This window comes from Stegodyphus dumicola, chromosome 2 (genome assembly GCF_044657685.1).
Source record: "Stegodyphus dumicola isolate Sdum_Otavi_A_Nest chromosome 2, ASM4465768v1".
Lineage (NCBI taxonomy): Eukaryota > Metazoa > Arthropoda > Arachnida > Araneae > Eresidae > Stegodyphus > Stegodyphus dumicola.
Window position 1 is genome coordinate 77,940,895 of NC_140769.1, and position 17,836 is coordinate 77,958,730.

General features: G+C 31.3%; 1 protein-coding gene across 4 annotated transcripts in view; it reads right to left on the bottom strand.

The window, feature by feature from the left end:
- Positions 1 to 2,444: 2,444 nt before the first annotated feature.
- The window catches only part of LOC118204558 (uncharacterized), a 140,506-nt gene continuing 125,114 nt past the window's right edge, over positions 2,445 to 17,836 (bottom strand). For all 4 annotated transcript variants that reach the window (XM_085810786.1, XM_085810783.1, XM_085810784.1 and 1 more), the window contains 2 exons: positions 9,738 to 9,792; positions 2,445 to 2,690 (listed from right to left, as the gene is read on the bottom strand). In XM_085810786.1, the coding sequence (XP_085666912.1) occupies positions 2,541 to 2,690; positions 9,738 to 9,792 (205 nt within the window). In that variant the 3' untranslated portion in view covers positions 2,445 to 2,540. The remainder of the gene's footprint in view (positions 2,691 to 9,737; positions 9,793 to 17,836) is intronic.

Genomic DNA, 17,836 nt, shown 5'->3' on the forward strand with positions numbered 1-17,836 from the left:
AAGGCAGTGTGTCCAGAAATTGCAATTTCTTTTTGTATGCGAAAAATCTTGACAGTTACTGCATCTTTTAACTCCAAAATATTCAGATATACGAATCGATCTCCATCCTACTGATATATTTTTTTTATTGATTAGGTAGTTGAAGGCGGGTGGTGTACATTCCATTATCCATTTGTTTGTTGTTCTGCTTATTTCTGCATTTTTAAAGAGAGGTCTGAAGGAGTGTTCTGGTAAATTGTTTATTGAATATAAAATATTTAAAATGTCCTCTTCAGTATAGCTAGATGGAACATTGTGGAGATTACATTTTGGTAGTCTTGGAGCAGAGATTTTAGTTTCTATATTTTTGATTGGACTATTAATGATGAATTCTTGCAAGGAAAAAATGTCGCTGCTATTGTCGCATTCAATAACAATACCTCCTCGTTTGAGCTTCACTATTTTCTTAATTTTGATGGGCAGTTTGTTGAGTGGAATATGTCTATCTAGATCATCAAAAATTTGTTCATTAGTATTATGCCCTCTCGGGAATATTAAAAGGGCTGTTGAGAGTCTTCTTCCTTGATTATTATTTTTAGTAGTTGATTCTGATCTTGTGGTAATTATTGTCGGTATAAATTCTTGAGAACAATTTTTAGTTTTCTTAGCTGTCTGATTGCATTGTGGCTTCGGAGTTGATGAAATGTTCAATGAATAATGAGCAGAAGAAATTGCAGTATGACTATGTTCTGAAATACTACTAAAAGAATCCAAAATGACTTGGTATGTACTTTCTTGCGAGATGTTGAACTGAAGAGATCTATCTATCGTCTTTTCTTTTTCAAATTGGGTATGTGCATTTTTAGTAGTTATTGCAGTTTGTGCAGATTTGTCTTCTTTCTGTACGGGGATTAAGTTTTTAAGTGCTGCATTTCTAAGATTATACAGAATTACCTTGAATTTGTCTTGTATTTTAGGTGGTAATATGTTCTTTCTGTACTTTATTAACTTGAGTCCATTTTCAAACTGAGTATTTATATTTTCTTTGTTATTAATTGCAAGGTGTGTTTCAATTTGGAAGCTTTCATTTAAAAAACTGCAGTCAAATTCTGACATTGTGTCAGATAATGTGTCTCTCAGTGACATCATGGATAATGAATGAGATGTTTTAAACTAATCTTGTTACTGAATTTACAAAAACGTGATACAGATAACCAAAAATTTTAAAATAACTAATAGAAAAACTAACTAATAGGTAAATAAATATTATGATACAAACCAAATATATACCATAATTTTGTATTTATATGAAAAAGTTAAAAATATTTATTTATTTTGATATTTTTCAGCTTAGAATTAAATTCATTATGTAAATCAAATGGTTAATATTATTTATTTAAAGTAAGATATTACTGAAAGATATGCATGAGCTAAAGCTATTACGTGAATGATACAAATAATGAAGTTCTATCAATTTTTTTAAAAATTAATATTTAAATGAAATTTTATGAAAATTGCTATCATTTTGAAAACTCTTCATATATTTGAACAGAAGTTATATCACAAAATAGAGAAAAATTTTTTCTATGATTCAATTATGAATTTAATGTTTAACTTTTAAACACTTTTTTAAAATTTTTAATTATAAACACATACTTAGACGTTATTGCATTACTTCATTGTTGTTTACAATTACAAATCCAATCTGTAAAGATTTTAAGTTTGCTTGATTAATAACTTTTCGATGATTAATTCTATTGCCTAGCAGGTGGTATCATTGTATTCCTCTCGAGTAGGGCTTCACGAAAGTATAAAATTCGCTTATGGTATTAGAATTTTTTTGCAATTTACAAAATCGCAACACAAGAGCTCAAAGAAACGCGTCTTTCATAGTTAATATTTTTCATGTGAAGGACACAAGTTAACTTTCAGTACGGAATGCTATTTTTAGTCTGGATAAAGATCTAGACACACATAACTTTTTCTACATCTATATGTGTGTGGCCTTTTAAATAAGGGTGCATTTTATATGCCGTCAAATACGGTAAGTCCCCAAATTTAGAACTGTTTAATAAAAGAATTCATATCCCTAAACGTGAAAAGTTGTTTAAGAGCTCTTTATTAGAAAAAAAATTAATTTTGAAATGCTTATGCTTCATTTCTTGCTTAGAAAATTGAGTATCCCATCATTTATATTAGAAATAGAAAGAAATTATAACCCATGAACTCATTCAAAAGATAACCACGTATGTCACTGAATCTTCAAAAATATTCCTTCAAAATGCTAATTCACACTCAAAATGGCAGTCGTAAAAACACACAGAAATTTCAGATGATTAAAATTAAGTACCTTCTGGCGATTTTGCCAAAAATTAAGGACTTTTAAGGACCACACGAACCCTGTAATACTCATGAGAAAACTGTTCAAAAGTTAGGATGGACTTTTCTTAGAAAATAGTTAAAGATTTTCAAAATATTCACATTTATTAAAAATTTGGTAGCACATTATATATATATATAAAATATGGATTGTACACAAACATGATGCATTTACATATACATCAAGTATCTGAAAGATTCTCTTCATCACTAGAAAACCCTTGGTTTACAGATTCTTCAAAACTCTTCAACTTATTTCTGATAACAGAAAGAGTTTCTTCAAAATCTAGTTTCCTTTTTTCAGGAATTTCTGGTTCTTGCACTTGAGATTTCTACAGGAAAAACAGAATACAAGTTGCTTAAGTGTACCTTAAAACACAAAAATATAGAACACAATTTACAAAATGAAAAAATAAGTAGGGTATTTGATACAGAATTATTGCACTAATCAATCTGCATCCATATGAAATAATATAAACAGCATTTATACAAATAGAGGAATAACATATAGAAATCTAAAATAACCAGTACTACTGAATCGCAGAAAATTGCTATCAAATGTGTGAGAAAAATACCAAAATACAGAATGTAAAAGAAAATAAGCCAAATTCTGAAAATAAATCTGGGCAAAGAGGCAATTTGCCTAGAAGGACTATTAATTTTGTTTTGACATTTTGCGTTCATTTACTATAAACGTTGATTAACTTTTTCAAATTGTTACCACCAAATATTATCATCCTGTGTTATGTTTAAAGAAATTAAATAATGAAAAAATCTGCATAAATGTATGTATGTTTCTTGCACTGTGATAAAGCAATGGTACCTAGAGCAATCAAATTTTGAATAATGTACATTTCCACCCAAACTTGGGCACCAGGAAGCCAAAATTTGGAATTTATCTCCAGTATGCGAAACTGTGTATCGAGAATTCTAAAGATAAGCACATTTAAAAATTACTTTGCGATATTGCTGTTGAATTGAAAGCGCAAAGAACATGAAATTCAATAAATAAAGGTAACACACACACAAAATAAATAAATAAATAATTCTGGGCGTAATAAACTCTGAAAGCTTTCGGATTTAATTATTAATAATTTAAGTAGCTTTTAATACTTGTGTTAAAAAATGGATGGTCAACCTGCTTCCAACCAGGACACCTATTCTACGATCACTGGATCCCATCTACAATAGCACATAGAATATGGACTTGTTAAAAAAAAAAAAAAAAAAACCAGTATCGTCTACCACCTCCAACTTAACTGAGAAAACCATTCTGTGGTCTTCGGTTGATATACGGTCGTGTCCATTTGACTTCATTGAGAGGGGACAAGTCTTTAGACCAATTATAGTGTAGACAAGTGACGTAGTTTGTAGCACATGCCTTAAGTTCTAGGAATAGTTATTTGAGCTCATTTTGGTGGGCCAATGCCATAGCTAGAGATTTAGTCACTCGAAGCGGCCCCTGAATTTACCACCTTTCTTGACATACAAACAAATAACTAAAAAAAAAAAAAAGAGATATATACAGAAATAAATTTACATTTATTTTAGAAGAAAAATTTAAATTCCAATATTTTAAAATTACAGCATTATTTTGCCCGCCTTTTTTTGTTCTCAAAACCTTCTATAACATCATAGAAGCCTACTTGATTGCTCTAGCTTTTATAACGTAGGCAGAAAATATATAAATATACCAATATATAAAGAAAATACACCTATTTATAAATTCACATATTATTGTCACATCATATTACATCAGCACTTTTCAAAAAGAAATTTTTTTATGAAACTATGGCAAAGTCTTGAGGACTATCTGCCTAGGGGAAAGATGCCTTTGTGGTTGACTTTCTAAAGGAAACTGGCTCATACACATGTTACACACGGGAAAATCCACAAAATCCAGCCCATTCGTGTGGTTCGAACAATGGACAGAACTGCTAGTGTTCAACGACTTTGAACGGTGACCTTTTGTCAAAGAGGATAAATGTGCAGCTAGCATTTTATCATTCTGACATATTAAAATGTCATATATACATGCATGTCTGAACGTATACATCTAACAACAAACAGAAAATTATAATAACAAATAGCATCTATTTTACAATATAAAATTGATAACCTATGCTATAAACAATAATTTATCTATTTTTTTAAAGTTTGCAGACAAAAAATTGTTATTTTTTAATACTGATAGATTAAAAAATACTATTTCATGCAGAAACCCCCAGTCTTAAAATATTGTTACACTGCTGATATTTCTGCAATTCATTACTATCAGTAAGTCTCATTTATTATATGTCAAATGATCACAATCTATTTTTAAAATTCATGCATCTCTGACAGTTAAAAATTTTAATCATTTAGTAATTTACTAGTAACAATGAATCAATTGAGAGACAGAGTGACCAATTATTCTCATGGCGAAATATGGTCCCAGTGTCTTTTAAACAGTTTATTTTACACCCCTGAAAAAACATACTCTCTTATATTATAAAGGGAAATATATATATTTCCTTTCAGAAAAAATGTGAAGAGTCCATCTTTCTTTCAGTACATTCCTATTTTCAGTACAACTCCAAACACTCTCTCAGCTCAATGCATATTATTATGACAATAAATTTTGGCAATCTGAAGTATGTATTAAAGACATTTTTGACATGAGGAAGTGTATCGTCATGTTTTCGATAAATTCGATGCAGGTTTAGAGACCTGCCACTATATTTTTCATTCAAATATGAAAAAAATTAGCTGTGAAAACATTTACAAAACTGTGATTAACTTCTACAGCCGGCTGCACAAGTCTGATTGACCATTTTCCCTGTGTTTTCAACCAATTCCGTACTCACGGAATATGCAATGTTGACTGAAGCTGGTTTTCACTACTAGCAATATCTGGCGGCCAATAAACTGAAGACGATTCTCGTGGTGTATAATAGGCGTCCAGGTTTTAAACTTTCATGGGCGGGTGGTAATTTTTTGATTGATGATGATCAAGGAAAATCAAAACGCATCCACACATACATGGATATATACATATATACACACATGAAAGTTTAGTTTCCTATTTGGTTGTCACCCCTTTCTCCCATGCACAGTGCTCTCCTATTTCCATATGCAGGATGGTCATAAAAAAATCTCCCTTGCTATCTGATTCCTTAGTGACCTATCCACTGAGCCATTTTAATGAAATTTCAGATGACATTCAAGATGGTGCTCTTCCACATGTCACTACATGTGTTCGGCAAGTGCTGCAACAGCATTTGGAATCTTCATGGCAGCATGATCTCCCACTGGATTTCTGGTCTAGGGTCATCTGAAACTTTAGGTGTATACAGTGGTGGCTAAAATTGTGGACACTTTTGGAAATTTTTATGTTTTTGAACTTTGTATACTTATAGAAAATGTTACGTTTCGCAAAATGCAAACTTGTATACATCATTTTAAAGAGAATTTATTACTGAATTCAATACAAAATTCAATTATATGCAATACAAAAAAAGTTATATGTACTTTAATATAAATAAAAAAACACAGTTATGAAGTGGTTTGTAATGTCTAGCTTTCCTGGCCAATCACTGTTCTTGTTCCGAGAACCAATCAAATGTTAGTAACTGCCAGTAGAAGCTGACATCATGTTTACACTTGAAACAATTCATTATTTTGCTTTGTTCTGTAGAAGGAAGACCTGTTTCTTATACACTGCAATTACAAGTAGGAATTTTTGTAAAAATTTTTAATATTTAGTCAAGAAGCAATGACATCAAATAAAAGAGTAGATTGGACACCTAGAAAGAGATGAGATGTAATATTATTGTGTTACGAGAAAGTGGTCTTTCCTATGCTGAAACTGCAAGACAGGTGGGTGGTTCAGTGACTACATCTGGAGTCCGAAAGTTGTGTTTACAATATCAGGAGACAAATTCAATAAAAAACAAAGAAGGAAAAGGCCGAAAAAGGTGCACCACATCTATTGATGACAGAAGAATAAAAAGACTATGTCTCCAAGATAGAAAAATGTCATCAGCGGCCATCAGAAGTGATCTGAATGATGCTGGTGTTTCTGTCAGTTCAAGAACAATCAGGAGAAGATTAAAAGATGTTGGACTGAGAAGTAGAATTCCACGAGAAAAGGCTTATCTTAATTTTCAGCAACGAAAAAAAAGACTACAGTGGGCAAAGGAACACATTAATTGGACAGATGATCAGTGGTCACAAGTTATATGGAGTGATGAAACTAAGATATCGTTATTCGGTAGTGATGGGCGAAAATATGTAAGACGTAGAATAGGAGAAGAGCTACATCCTGACTGCATTCAAGCAACTGTGAAGAACCCAGTTAGTGTTATGATTTGGTCATGCATGTCAGCAGATGGCATTGGTCGCCTTCATGTCATCGATGGGACACTGAATGCCAGAAAATACATTGACACTATTCTAGAACCAAAACTTCTACCTTCCATCAGAGATCTCTTTCCCAACAATGCTTTGTTTATTTTTCAGCAGGATTCTGCTCCTTGCCACACGGCCAAAATATTGAAAGAGTGGTTTCGTACAAAGAGCATTAAATTGTTGTCATGGCCAGGAAACAGTCCTGACCTCAATCCTATTGAAAATTTGTGGCACCATTTGAAAACTCTTGTCCAAATGAGGCGCCCATCAAATAAAAGGGAACTAATTGAGGCTATAATTGTTTTCTGGCATCATGTAATAACGAAAGAAGAGCTTAAAACTTTTGTCAGCTCAATTAAACGTCGATGTGAAGCTGTAATCAAAAATAAAGGGTATCCCACAAAGTACAGATAGCTCACTGCAATCATCACTATCTAATGTATATCGATAACTATTATCGTTTAACTTTTTTGTATTGCAAATAATTTAATTTTGTGTTTTGTATTGAATTCAGTAATAAATTCTCTTTAAAGTGATATATACAAGTTTGCATTTTGTGAATTGTAACGTTTTCTATAAGCATACAAAGTTCAAAAACATACAAATTTCCAAAAGTGTCCACAATTTTGGCCACCACTGTAAGTAAACCAGTAAGATATCCTAAGAGTTGAACCTATCGCTAAACTTCCAATACAGTTACTATGTCATAAAACATTACTGAATGAAGCAATAGAGCCAAATCCTTTGTGAGAATACCTTGCTACAAAACATCCAAAAGAGAACAATAAGCTTTCTGAATATTTTCACGCAATATATAAAAGGAAATTCGAAGTCATCTAACAATACCTGCATCATTCAAGACAATCTACCCCATTAATGAAGATGGATAATTTGCCTCTTATCACATATCATAATTAATTGCAAAAAGTGGGAAAATATAACATTGGAGAAACTTTAATACAAGTACAAACATAGCAGAAAGTCTGAAATTTGGACCACCAAATTTTTTTAATAACAATGTTTTTTGCAAAAAGGGAGAACGAATTATATTCTGAAAGTAGCATCTCGCTTTGAAATATGCTCAATGCATCTTGGCACTATAGCAAGTTTTAAATCTATTAAGCAGTATTTTTAAAGGCTATAATAAAAAAATATAGATTTTTATAAATAAAAGCTACTTCTGTTAGCTTGAAAAGCACTGAAATGTATGAAATATAATATATGACTTCTTGTTCATAACACGCAGAAATTGCAGTTGGACTTCTTTATATTTATAAGCAGCCAATAAATATAAAGATATTAAGAGCAACTGCAGTTTTTGAGTGTTGTGGTCAAGAAGTCATATAATTATTTTATTTCATACATTTCAGTGCGAATCAAGCTATAATAAATAGCCTTTAGATTAAAACAATTTTTTTTATATATTTTATTGTTGATTTTCTTTTGAAATGAGACAGTGAATTGAAAAATGAAAAAATAGTTTTATTAAGTAGATAACTGTGCAGCACACATACATTTGATCTTTTTCTGAAACATTAGCATTTCTTCCTGAAAATACAACTTCTAGCATTCAATTTTTAGACTAGTTTATTGTAAAAGTTTTCAAATATCATTACAAAAAAGATATTAAAAAAATGATTCACAGAATTGAACCTTTTGAAGACGTAAGCACTTCAAAGGAGATAAGTAAGTTGATATCTTTGCTAGAGGCCATGCATACATATTACAGTCAATGCAGGATTCCATCTCTTAAAACACGGAAAAAACTGTGTTAAAAAAATGCAAGTTTTCTTTAGCCTCAGAGGAATGGCAAATTAAGCTAATATTTCAGACATCAGTGAAGGAAGTTAAGAAAGTGTTAACTGATAACATGTGTGGTCTGATTATAAAAATTGTTAAAAGAACTGCATTAGTATTATAGAAAGTGACAAAAGAACTGCATTAGTATTATAGAAAGTGACAAAAGAACTGCAGAAACAGTCGGTGAAAGCGATACAGAAAAAGGTGATACCAAGATCAGTCATATCTAGAAAAAGCACAGCAACTTCTAAAAGCTCTTGAAGTGAAAAGTGCTGATCAAAATACAACTGAAAAACTGTTGATGAACAACATGAAACAAACACAGATAGAACAGTGGTTTGTAAGTTAAAAAATTTCATCAAATAAAAATATCTTAATGAAAAATGATAAATTTTAAACATGCATAAATAGATTTTTATAAGTAAAAGCTACTTCTGTTAGCTTGAAAAGCACTGAAATGTATGAAATATAATATATGACTTCTTGTTCACAACACGCAGAAATTGCAGTTGGACTTCTGGATTTAGCATTGATTTTTAATTATTATTTTAGGATTAATAATTGATTAATTGTTAACTATTATTTTACTAGATAAGTTTAAAACTGATATCACAACTGGCAACCTACAAATCTCTGCTCATTAAATTCAGCCACTTAATAAACTCTCAAATATGCCTGAACAGTAGTGATTTTAATAAGCAATTAGTAAACCACACTGTGTTAAATATTTTTAAAAAGGTTAAAACTGAGATGATTATAATGCATTTCATTTTGCTCAAAACTTTACTTAAACAGATTAGATGCATGACTTAAAATGCTAAAACAACTGTGTAACTTCCTTCTTCCATAGAGAGTTTCTGCAATAAACAGAAACACTGAAAATTGAATAAAGGAGAAAAATACACAAAATAATACTTAAGAAGACAGAAAAGTAACAGCTCTATGCAAAGCTGCTGGTAGTAATTTTACTGCCTGCTGCAATCTTTGTGGGTCCTAAATTCTGCTGCTCAGTGCTTCCCTAAATTAAAATGTTTTTGTTGTTCTGTGCTTCTCTAAATTCTAAAAATTTTGCCACACCAATCCTGACACTATGACATACAAAAATAAACAAGGGACTGTTTAGTAGTATAAATATGGATAATTCTTCTATATTTCTAATATGCATTAAATTATTAGCTTAAAATTCTTACCTCGCTCTCAACTTTTCTGTTGTGACGTCTATACATATATTCCTCAGCATGCTTCCTAAAAAAGTTTCATTTATGATACATCAAAAGACAGCAAAACATGGATCAACAAAATTAATACAATTTTTACAACTCTGCCTGTATAAAGACAGTTAACATATAATCTGCTTTAGATTTCAAAATTAATAAGAATAAAATTTGAAAACTTCTTGCCTTTTTTAACCTCTTCATTTTCTAACTCTGAAAATAAGACTATATTCACTGATGACACATTTAATAATTCAAAATATAAAGTCATATAAACTGTTAGATAAATCCAATCTCCCTTAAGCACATATTTTCAATGGATAGACTCAATGTCTTTAGAGTGAGATATAATGTGACTTTCTTCTTCAAAAGCAATAATACTGATACTTTTGCTTTTTCATTTATCAAATAAAACCTAAATGGTTCCAATAAAGGTTGAAAAAAATAATTAATACAAATGAATTTTCACCATGGTATCTTTTATATCTATTATCCATATATTTCTCAAGTCTATATTATCAGTTAAAATCTCTAAGAAATCTTATTTAAAAAAAAACATGTCAGAAGGCTATAATGTTCAGTTATGTTCTTGTAGGTGCAGAGGAGAATTATGATTTGCCCTTTATATAGCTTCACTGCCAATGCATGTTTTGCCTTTAAGGTAAAATATTTGTTTAGTTTCTCTTGTAAGGAACACAGTTTCATCATCAGTGAAAATCTCTCTGCCACTGCAAAACTTGATCATTCCAAATATTTTCTTTTAATGTCTTAACATCAAACTTTGAAACTGTGATTCTCCTACAATTTTTTCTGAAGAAATGTTCCACTTTTTAAACTGGAATAACCAGACAAATAAGTACAAAAAAGGGAGTCAATCCAAATTATTATGCAAACTTGTTAGTCTTTCTTTGAAATATGTGTCCACATTTTGCAAAATGTGGTTTCCACGACCAGTGTAACCCAGTTAATATACTAATTCAGAAGTCAAACAACAGTTAATATACTTTAAGATTCCAATAAGCCACTATAGCACCAGAGGTGATAAGTTTTGTTTTAAGTTTCACTAGATGCAAAGAATAATTTTTACATTTTTGTGCTGCATCTTGTGACCACGGTAAGGGTTAATGAAAGGCAGTAACTTACTTTAATATGCAAATATTATTTTTAAAGGGGAGCAGTCAGTTACTAGTAATTAAATTAGGTAAAGATACCTTTAGTCATTATACATTTACATGGCCACTATTAAATTCTATTTTTTTTTTAAATATTTGTTAAAAATGCACTATTAAAATCAAAATCTAATAACATTTCACGGAATAAAATTCATGTAATTTATGACAAATTTTTAAACAATATTAGGATGATTACACATTAAAAGCTACAAAACATTTATCTTTTGTAGCAACAACACACAACAAAATATTTATGTCTTTTTAATTTGAAGCCTTCCCAAAACATTTCATTTACTTTATATCAATTTCTTTCTCCTTAAGCATTTTTGCTAACAATCAGAAATTTGTTTCAATATGCAAAACAATATTCTGCATACTTTATCTCCTAACTTGCCAATCTCTTAACAATGTACCTATGAAGTTTTACTTGATCTGCTAGAAGTTAAATAGTCCACAACACCTGACAGATGTGAAGCAAGCAGTTTTCGCTATGGTTGAAAATAACTACAAAGTCAGATAAAGGTTTAAATAAACTCCTATTTAAAAAGACCTTAGAAGATAAAAGCATGTTCTTATGTTCTTGGAGGTGCCGAGGAGAATTATGATTTGCCCTTTATATAGTTTCACTGTCAATGCATGTTTTGCCGTTATAACAGTAAAATATTTGTATATCCAATAAACAAAATATACAGTTAAACAGTTAACAATAAACAAAATATCCAATTAAACAGGAACAGTTAAATCAAACTAAAAATGTGGACTAGTAGTCAAGGACTATACAATTTAATTTGAATCTAAGCTGGCTCTGAAACATGTCGTAACAAACTCGAAACTCGTCATAACACAGTTATCGCATAACAAATTCAGGTACTAGCAGCAGTAACGCAAGTAGAAATAATTACAAATTACCAGAGCTGGTAGGAACAAATGCTGCATGCAAGCGGAGGTCAGAAACAAATTCTGTCTTACAACCCCAAAACCTTAGTTTAAAATCTAAGTGGTTTTCATTCTGGCGAGGAGATGGAAAGGTAAAATGATAGCAAAGGGTGAGATTATAAACCGCTTAATTTACATAATAATAACTGTACATATCTTTGAAGAATAATTTTCTTTCTCTTTATGTATTAGTTTCTTTCTTTGTTACATTTCCTCCTCATTTTAGAATTTTTGGATTTGATTAAATTTCTGTTACTCTAAAAAACTAAATGCATTTAGAATGTATAAAAAAATGCTGCTAATTTTATTTCTTTGAGGCCCGGTGGCGCAGTGGCTAGTGCATCGTGCAGCAGCACTACAGGTCCGGGGTTCGATTCCCGGGCTGGTCAAAATCGACTCAGCCTTTCATCCCTTGGGTTGATAAAATGAGTACCAAGTTCGCTTGGGAACTTAACACTGGGGTCCTGCTTCAACTGACCACTTGTTCAGGGCGTATGCTTACGCACCACGGGGCCCACTGTCAAGAAAGCAGATTTCAGGCACTGCAGGTCTTGGTCCATTAGGGCTGTTACGCCACTGAATTTTATTTCTTTAGTAATATGAACATTCAGAAAAAATATAAAATTACACTCTATAACACACACACAACAAAAAAGGAGGCACCAAGGAGTTGTCTGATGGAGACAAAAATTGATGGATAGGAAGATTATGTACAGAAAAGAAAATGATTAAAATTTCAGAACAATTGAATGATTTATTTCAGAGTTACATGGTTACAAAATAAAGAGCTCAATAAGGTGTTGAAACATCTCTAACCTGGATGCAAGCTGGAGGTGGTCAACACATGCTGCCACATGACATAGGCATAGACTAATAAAGTTCCGGATGCTCTCCTGCGGTATTTCTTGCCAAATTTGCTCCAATTGTTGGACTAGGTCATCAACATTCCCTGGTAGATTCAGTCGCCTTTCCATCATATCCCAGACATGCTTGGTAGGAGAAAGATCTGGCTGGCCAAATAAGTGTTTGACAAGCTGTAAGACAGTTCGTAGCAACACCTGCAGTATGCGTTCTGGCATTATCTTGCTGAAAAATAAGGCCAGGGTACTGCAAAAGGAATGGTAGCAAAACAGGTTTGAAAATGTCATTGACATACCGCTGTGCTGTAAGTGTGCCTCTAATGACGACAAAGGGTCCAGCTATCAAGGGAATTTCACCCGAGGCCATAACTTCTGCTGTGACAGCTGATCTAACAATCACTCTCTCCTTCTGATCTGTTGTGACTCTAGGTTGACTGTGACCATCATGACGCTGAAATCTGCCATTGCCCACCCATTTTTGCCAGCATATTCTAATCACTGTATTTTCTTCGACTCCTATAACGATAATTCTCCGATTTGCCCAACCTGCCTCTTTCAATCCAATGATACAACCTTTCAAACTCTGACAGTTGCTCTCAAATCCTGAGGCAAGGCATTTTTTTTTTTTTGAGTCGTTGAAAGGTATCCTAAAGTACAATGCAACAGATATTTTTAACAGTTAAAGAACAACTCCTTATATACTTCTGCTGAATGTGCAATTTTGATGCGTTGGAGATCACACTATTCATTCATTGGACACCAAAATTTAATCATTTACATATTTGAACAAAACATTTATGCATACGAAAATTCAAAGCAATCATTTGATTCCTTCTTGGTGCAATGTTTTTGTTATAGAATGTATATGTATGGTAAGAGCTAGTTACAGAGACAGTGTGGCAGAATTTTTAGAATTTAGTAACACATCGAGGAACAAAATCTAGAGATTGCAAAATTTTAGAATTTTGGAAGGCATTAGGCAGCAGAACTTAGAACACAGAGATTGCATCAGGTAAGAAAATGCATAGTGCCAGCCTTGTGTATGATGCACAGAGCTGTAGCTAGGGTTTTCAGCGACCACGGATAATTGAAGATTATGCGCCCCCTTGTGTATGCCAAGAATGAAAAACATTTCATTCTAAAATTTTATAATGTCAATTTTGCACCCCATGGATGCTGTGCCTGGGGATGTCCCCTTGCTCCTCCCTAGCTACACCACTGATGATGTTTGAGACATATCAGATAAATCTTTTAAATTGTCAGTTTTCAATTTTTTTATCAATAGAAAAATTCCTTTCTATAAATATCTGTCCATGTGATAAGAGTAGAAGCATTTCTGATCTTTTCCATGCTCGTGTCTAGTGAAAAGTGAGAAAACAAAGGGAAAACAAACATGTTAAGAAAAAGACATCTAGTATCAGAAGTAAAACATTCAAATACTGTCATTGCTCTTCCGAAAATCCTCCAAAAAGTAAAAGTTCATCACAAACTTTCTGTAAAATACATCCATTACGTGTTAATATCACGAAGACATTTTTCTGGAAACTTCTAGATTCGTGGGTCTATAAATCTTCAAATCCTTTTAAACTTTTCAAGTTGCAACGCCTAAAATCCTACTAATTCTGTAACAGCAAAAAGGCAGGAAATGTGTTTTGAGGAATCAGAGGGAAAAAGTGTAATATTAATTTTATACAGAAAGCTGATGCATATTGAGGCAATTACACAGAGAAAACACTCACAATGAAAAAAAAAAAAAAAAGGCATAATTAATTACATAACTATTTTGCTTTTACTAAGAATTAAGCATTTATTACCTTGTTTATTCTTCAGATTCAAAATATTGCATAGTAAGTTGCCAAAATAGAAAGTAATGTCACTTTATAATATGACAGCAAAAAATAAAAATATTTCATTTTAATGCTATTTCTTGAATACAGTTTCAATATATTAGCATTACTTTAATGAAACTAACTGATCAATGTTATAATGTTTTTTAAAAAAATATCGTCGAAAAATTCCCAGATTTTCGAATTAAAGATTTTCTATAGAAACCGATCTTAAAATTGCCAAAATGTTGATAAGTCACCAAATTTGGAACCATTTAATAAAGAATTTACATTCCCAAAAGTGAAAAGTTGTTTAAAAGCTCTGCATTAGAAAAAATGAAATAATTTCGAATTGCTTATGTTTCACATCTTGCTCAGAAACTTGAGTATTCCACTGCTTATATTAGAAACAAGAACACATTATAATCCATGAACCTATTCACCCATTCAAAAGATAATTATATTTGTCAATGAATCGCCAAAAAATATGTGTTCAAAATGCGAATTCCCATTCAAAATGTCAGTCGTAAATTTCAGATTATTAAAACTAAGGACCAAAAATCGATTCCAGAAAAACCTAAGGACTCTTAAGGACCGTACAAACCCTGTACGAAAGCATAATGAATTTTACAGGGAAGGTAACACATCTGAACATTCTAAAAGAATTACACACGGAAAAGCAATTATCAATAAAAAATAGATAAACCAGCGTTTCTCAATCAGTAGTACACGAGAGAAAAATAGGTGGTACACAAAGAAACGAAGTATTTTTAACTACAAAATTCAAAAATTAAATACCCCAACAAGCTATTTAAGTTTTTTCTTTAACACTCATTAAGTTATGTGATCTGAGCTTTATTCAAGGTCAGTAGCTGCTCATATACTTTAGCAAAGTAATCCGTTTTTATTTTCAAAAATATTCTTTTACGTATAAACATAACAAAATTTAGCATAAATGATGTTTTTAAAAGGTAATAAAAAGTAATAGAAGTGAATGTCGTATAATAGGAAATAAAAATAATTTTCTATCAAAAAAGATGATACTATCTCATAAATTCTTTCAGAGTTGATCAATTTATTAACATTTCCGGACTCAGATTGCTCTATTTTCAATTACAATAATTTTTTATGTCTATTTGCTGTCTCTAACAGCAGGTAATCTTGTCTTCTTGTTGCTTTGTATTCCTTACATTTTTACACTATTTGAGAATCATTTTTGAAGACCTTGTAATATATTGTGCATTTAAATATTTGTGAAAAAATAATAAAACAAAACTAGATTTCCTAAATGGAAAAATGGCTACGATTGACTAACAGGAAAAGTGATGATTCACAGGTGATGGATTCAAGACAATTTAATAGCACTAAAATTATTGAAAAATTGTTTATAGGAAATATAATGAAGTTTATTTATCATATCTGTTTAATTGGAATGGAGATGAAATGGTCCCTCAACCTCAATATGCTGTTTGCAGTGAACCATCATCAAATCAAAGCATGAAACAATCATTTTCTTAAAAGACAATTACACTCTAAGCATGCCAACTTAAAGCATAAATCTGAAGGATATTTTATAAGAGGAAATTATCGGAGTTCAGAAATAGTAAAAAGGTAATGAAAGGTTTTGTTACTTCAAGTGAAAAAGCTTTGGAAGCTAGTCACTTCAATCACACTTTCAATTTTTCTGCTGCCAAAATTATTCAAAAAACATCTTCCATTGGAGAACTGGATTTTCTAGAGGCATTTCATATTCATAAAAATCTTTCTGTTCTAGTTAACGATCCTAATTCCAATCCATCTTTGACTTTGGCCTTTAAAGAAATTATGTTTTAGTTCTGGTTTCACCTACAGATGGCGCCACTTGATTATTCTTGTCCAGGCTTTCTTATCTAATCATTATTTCCTATCTTGTTCATTTGCCATTTTGCAGCTGAGGATGGTGGTTCGGTAAAACCATCGAAGCTAGTCCTGTGAAAATTTTGAAAATTAACGCTGATTGTTGTTGTTTGACTTCTGTATTAGCAGTAACACAAATGTCCACCAAGAAATGTCAAGAATATCTGAACTTCAATACAAATTTCATGACATTGTTCCCTTGGTACAATTTTTAGTGTTTAGTTTGTGTGTAAGATAAAAATCTAGAATAATTTTCATAAAAATAAAAAAATCATAATAACTGGCATCTATGGGTTAAGTGAGGGTATAAAAATCTTGCTAGAGCCTATAAGCCTACAGAAAAATTGCCTTAACAGCTTATCATTGCTGTTGACTTTTTATTATTCAAATGTTTTTGTTTGACTGATCATTTCTTTTTTAAAGGAATGATTTAGATGAGGAGTTCTCAGAGTTTTAAAATGTTTTACCACATTAAATATATATATATATATATATATATCATACAGGATGTGTCACATTATATCACACTCTTGATTGTTGTATCAGTTTTGAAATCAATCAGGCAGCCCAAAACATTTTTCTAGGATGGCCGATTATTCCTCATTGTTTACTGTACCAATTTTAGGTAGGGTGGTTGAGTGTTTTTCATTGTTTATAATGATAATTTGAGATAACTTTTTTAAAAGTCACAGGATTTCCATCCAAAATGTTAATTCACATTTAGAATGGCAGTAACAGAAAAAGGATAGAAATGTCAAGTGAGCAGAATTAAAGACTGTTACTAAATTTTGGCTGAAATAAAGGGCTAGAATTACTTACAGAAAACCTAAGGACTTTTATGGATTGTATACATCCTGTACTGTTAGGAATTAACAACCTTTCAGTTTTAAAATCAAAACTTTTAGGGGAAAAAATGGTTTCAGATATAAGGAAATAATGTAGTAGCAGTTTGAGTGAGCCTTATCATACCACAAAAAGGACCGTTATTCAAAAAATGTGACAAATTTCTCTAAAAGCCACAATAAACTAATAATTCATAAACTAGTAATTTCATAAACTAATTTGCAACTTAAAAAAAAAAAAAAAAAAAAAAAAAAAAAAAAAAAAAAAAAAAAAAAAACCCTCTTTAAATGCAAATACTGATTTGCAGCAAAATAAGAAATTCATTAAAAAAAAAATAATTGCCAATTTTTTCATCAAACAATAATTAAAAAAAGTCTAACAGGTAGCAAGAATTTGGCAGCATACGTGCTTTTACATATGAAAACAACTTTCTTTGATAGATGAATATGCTACAGATCTGCACACACCTATTTCAAATACACAGATCGGTACAAAACCAAATTTGTAAGCAAAAACAATCACTGAGACAATTTCTGGCCTAA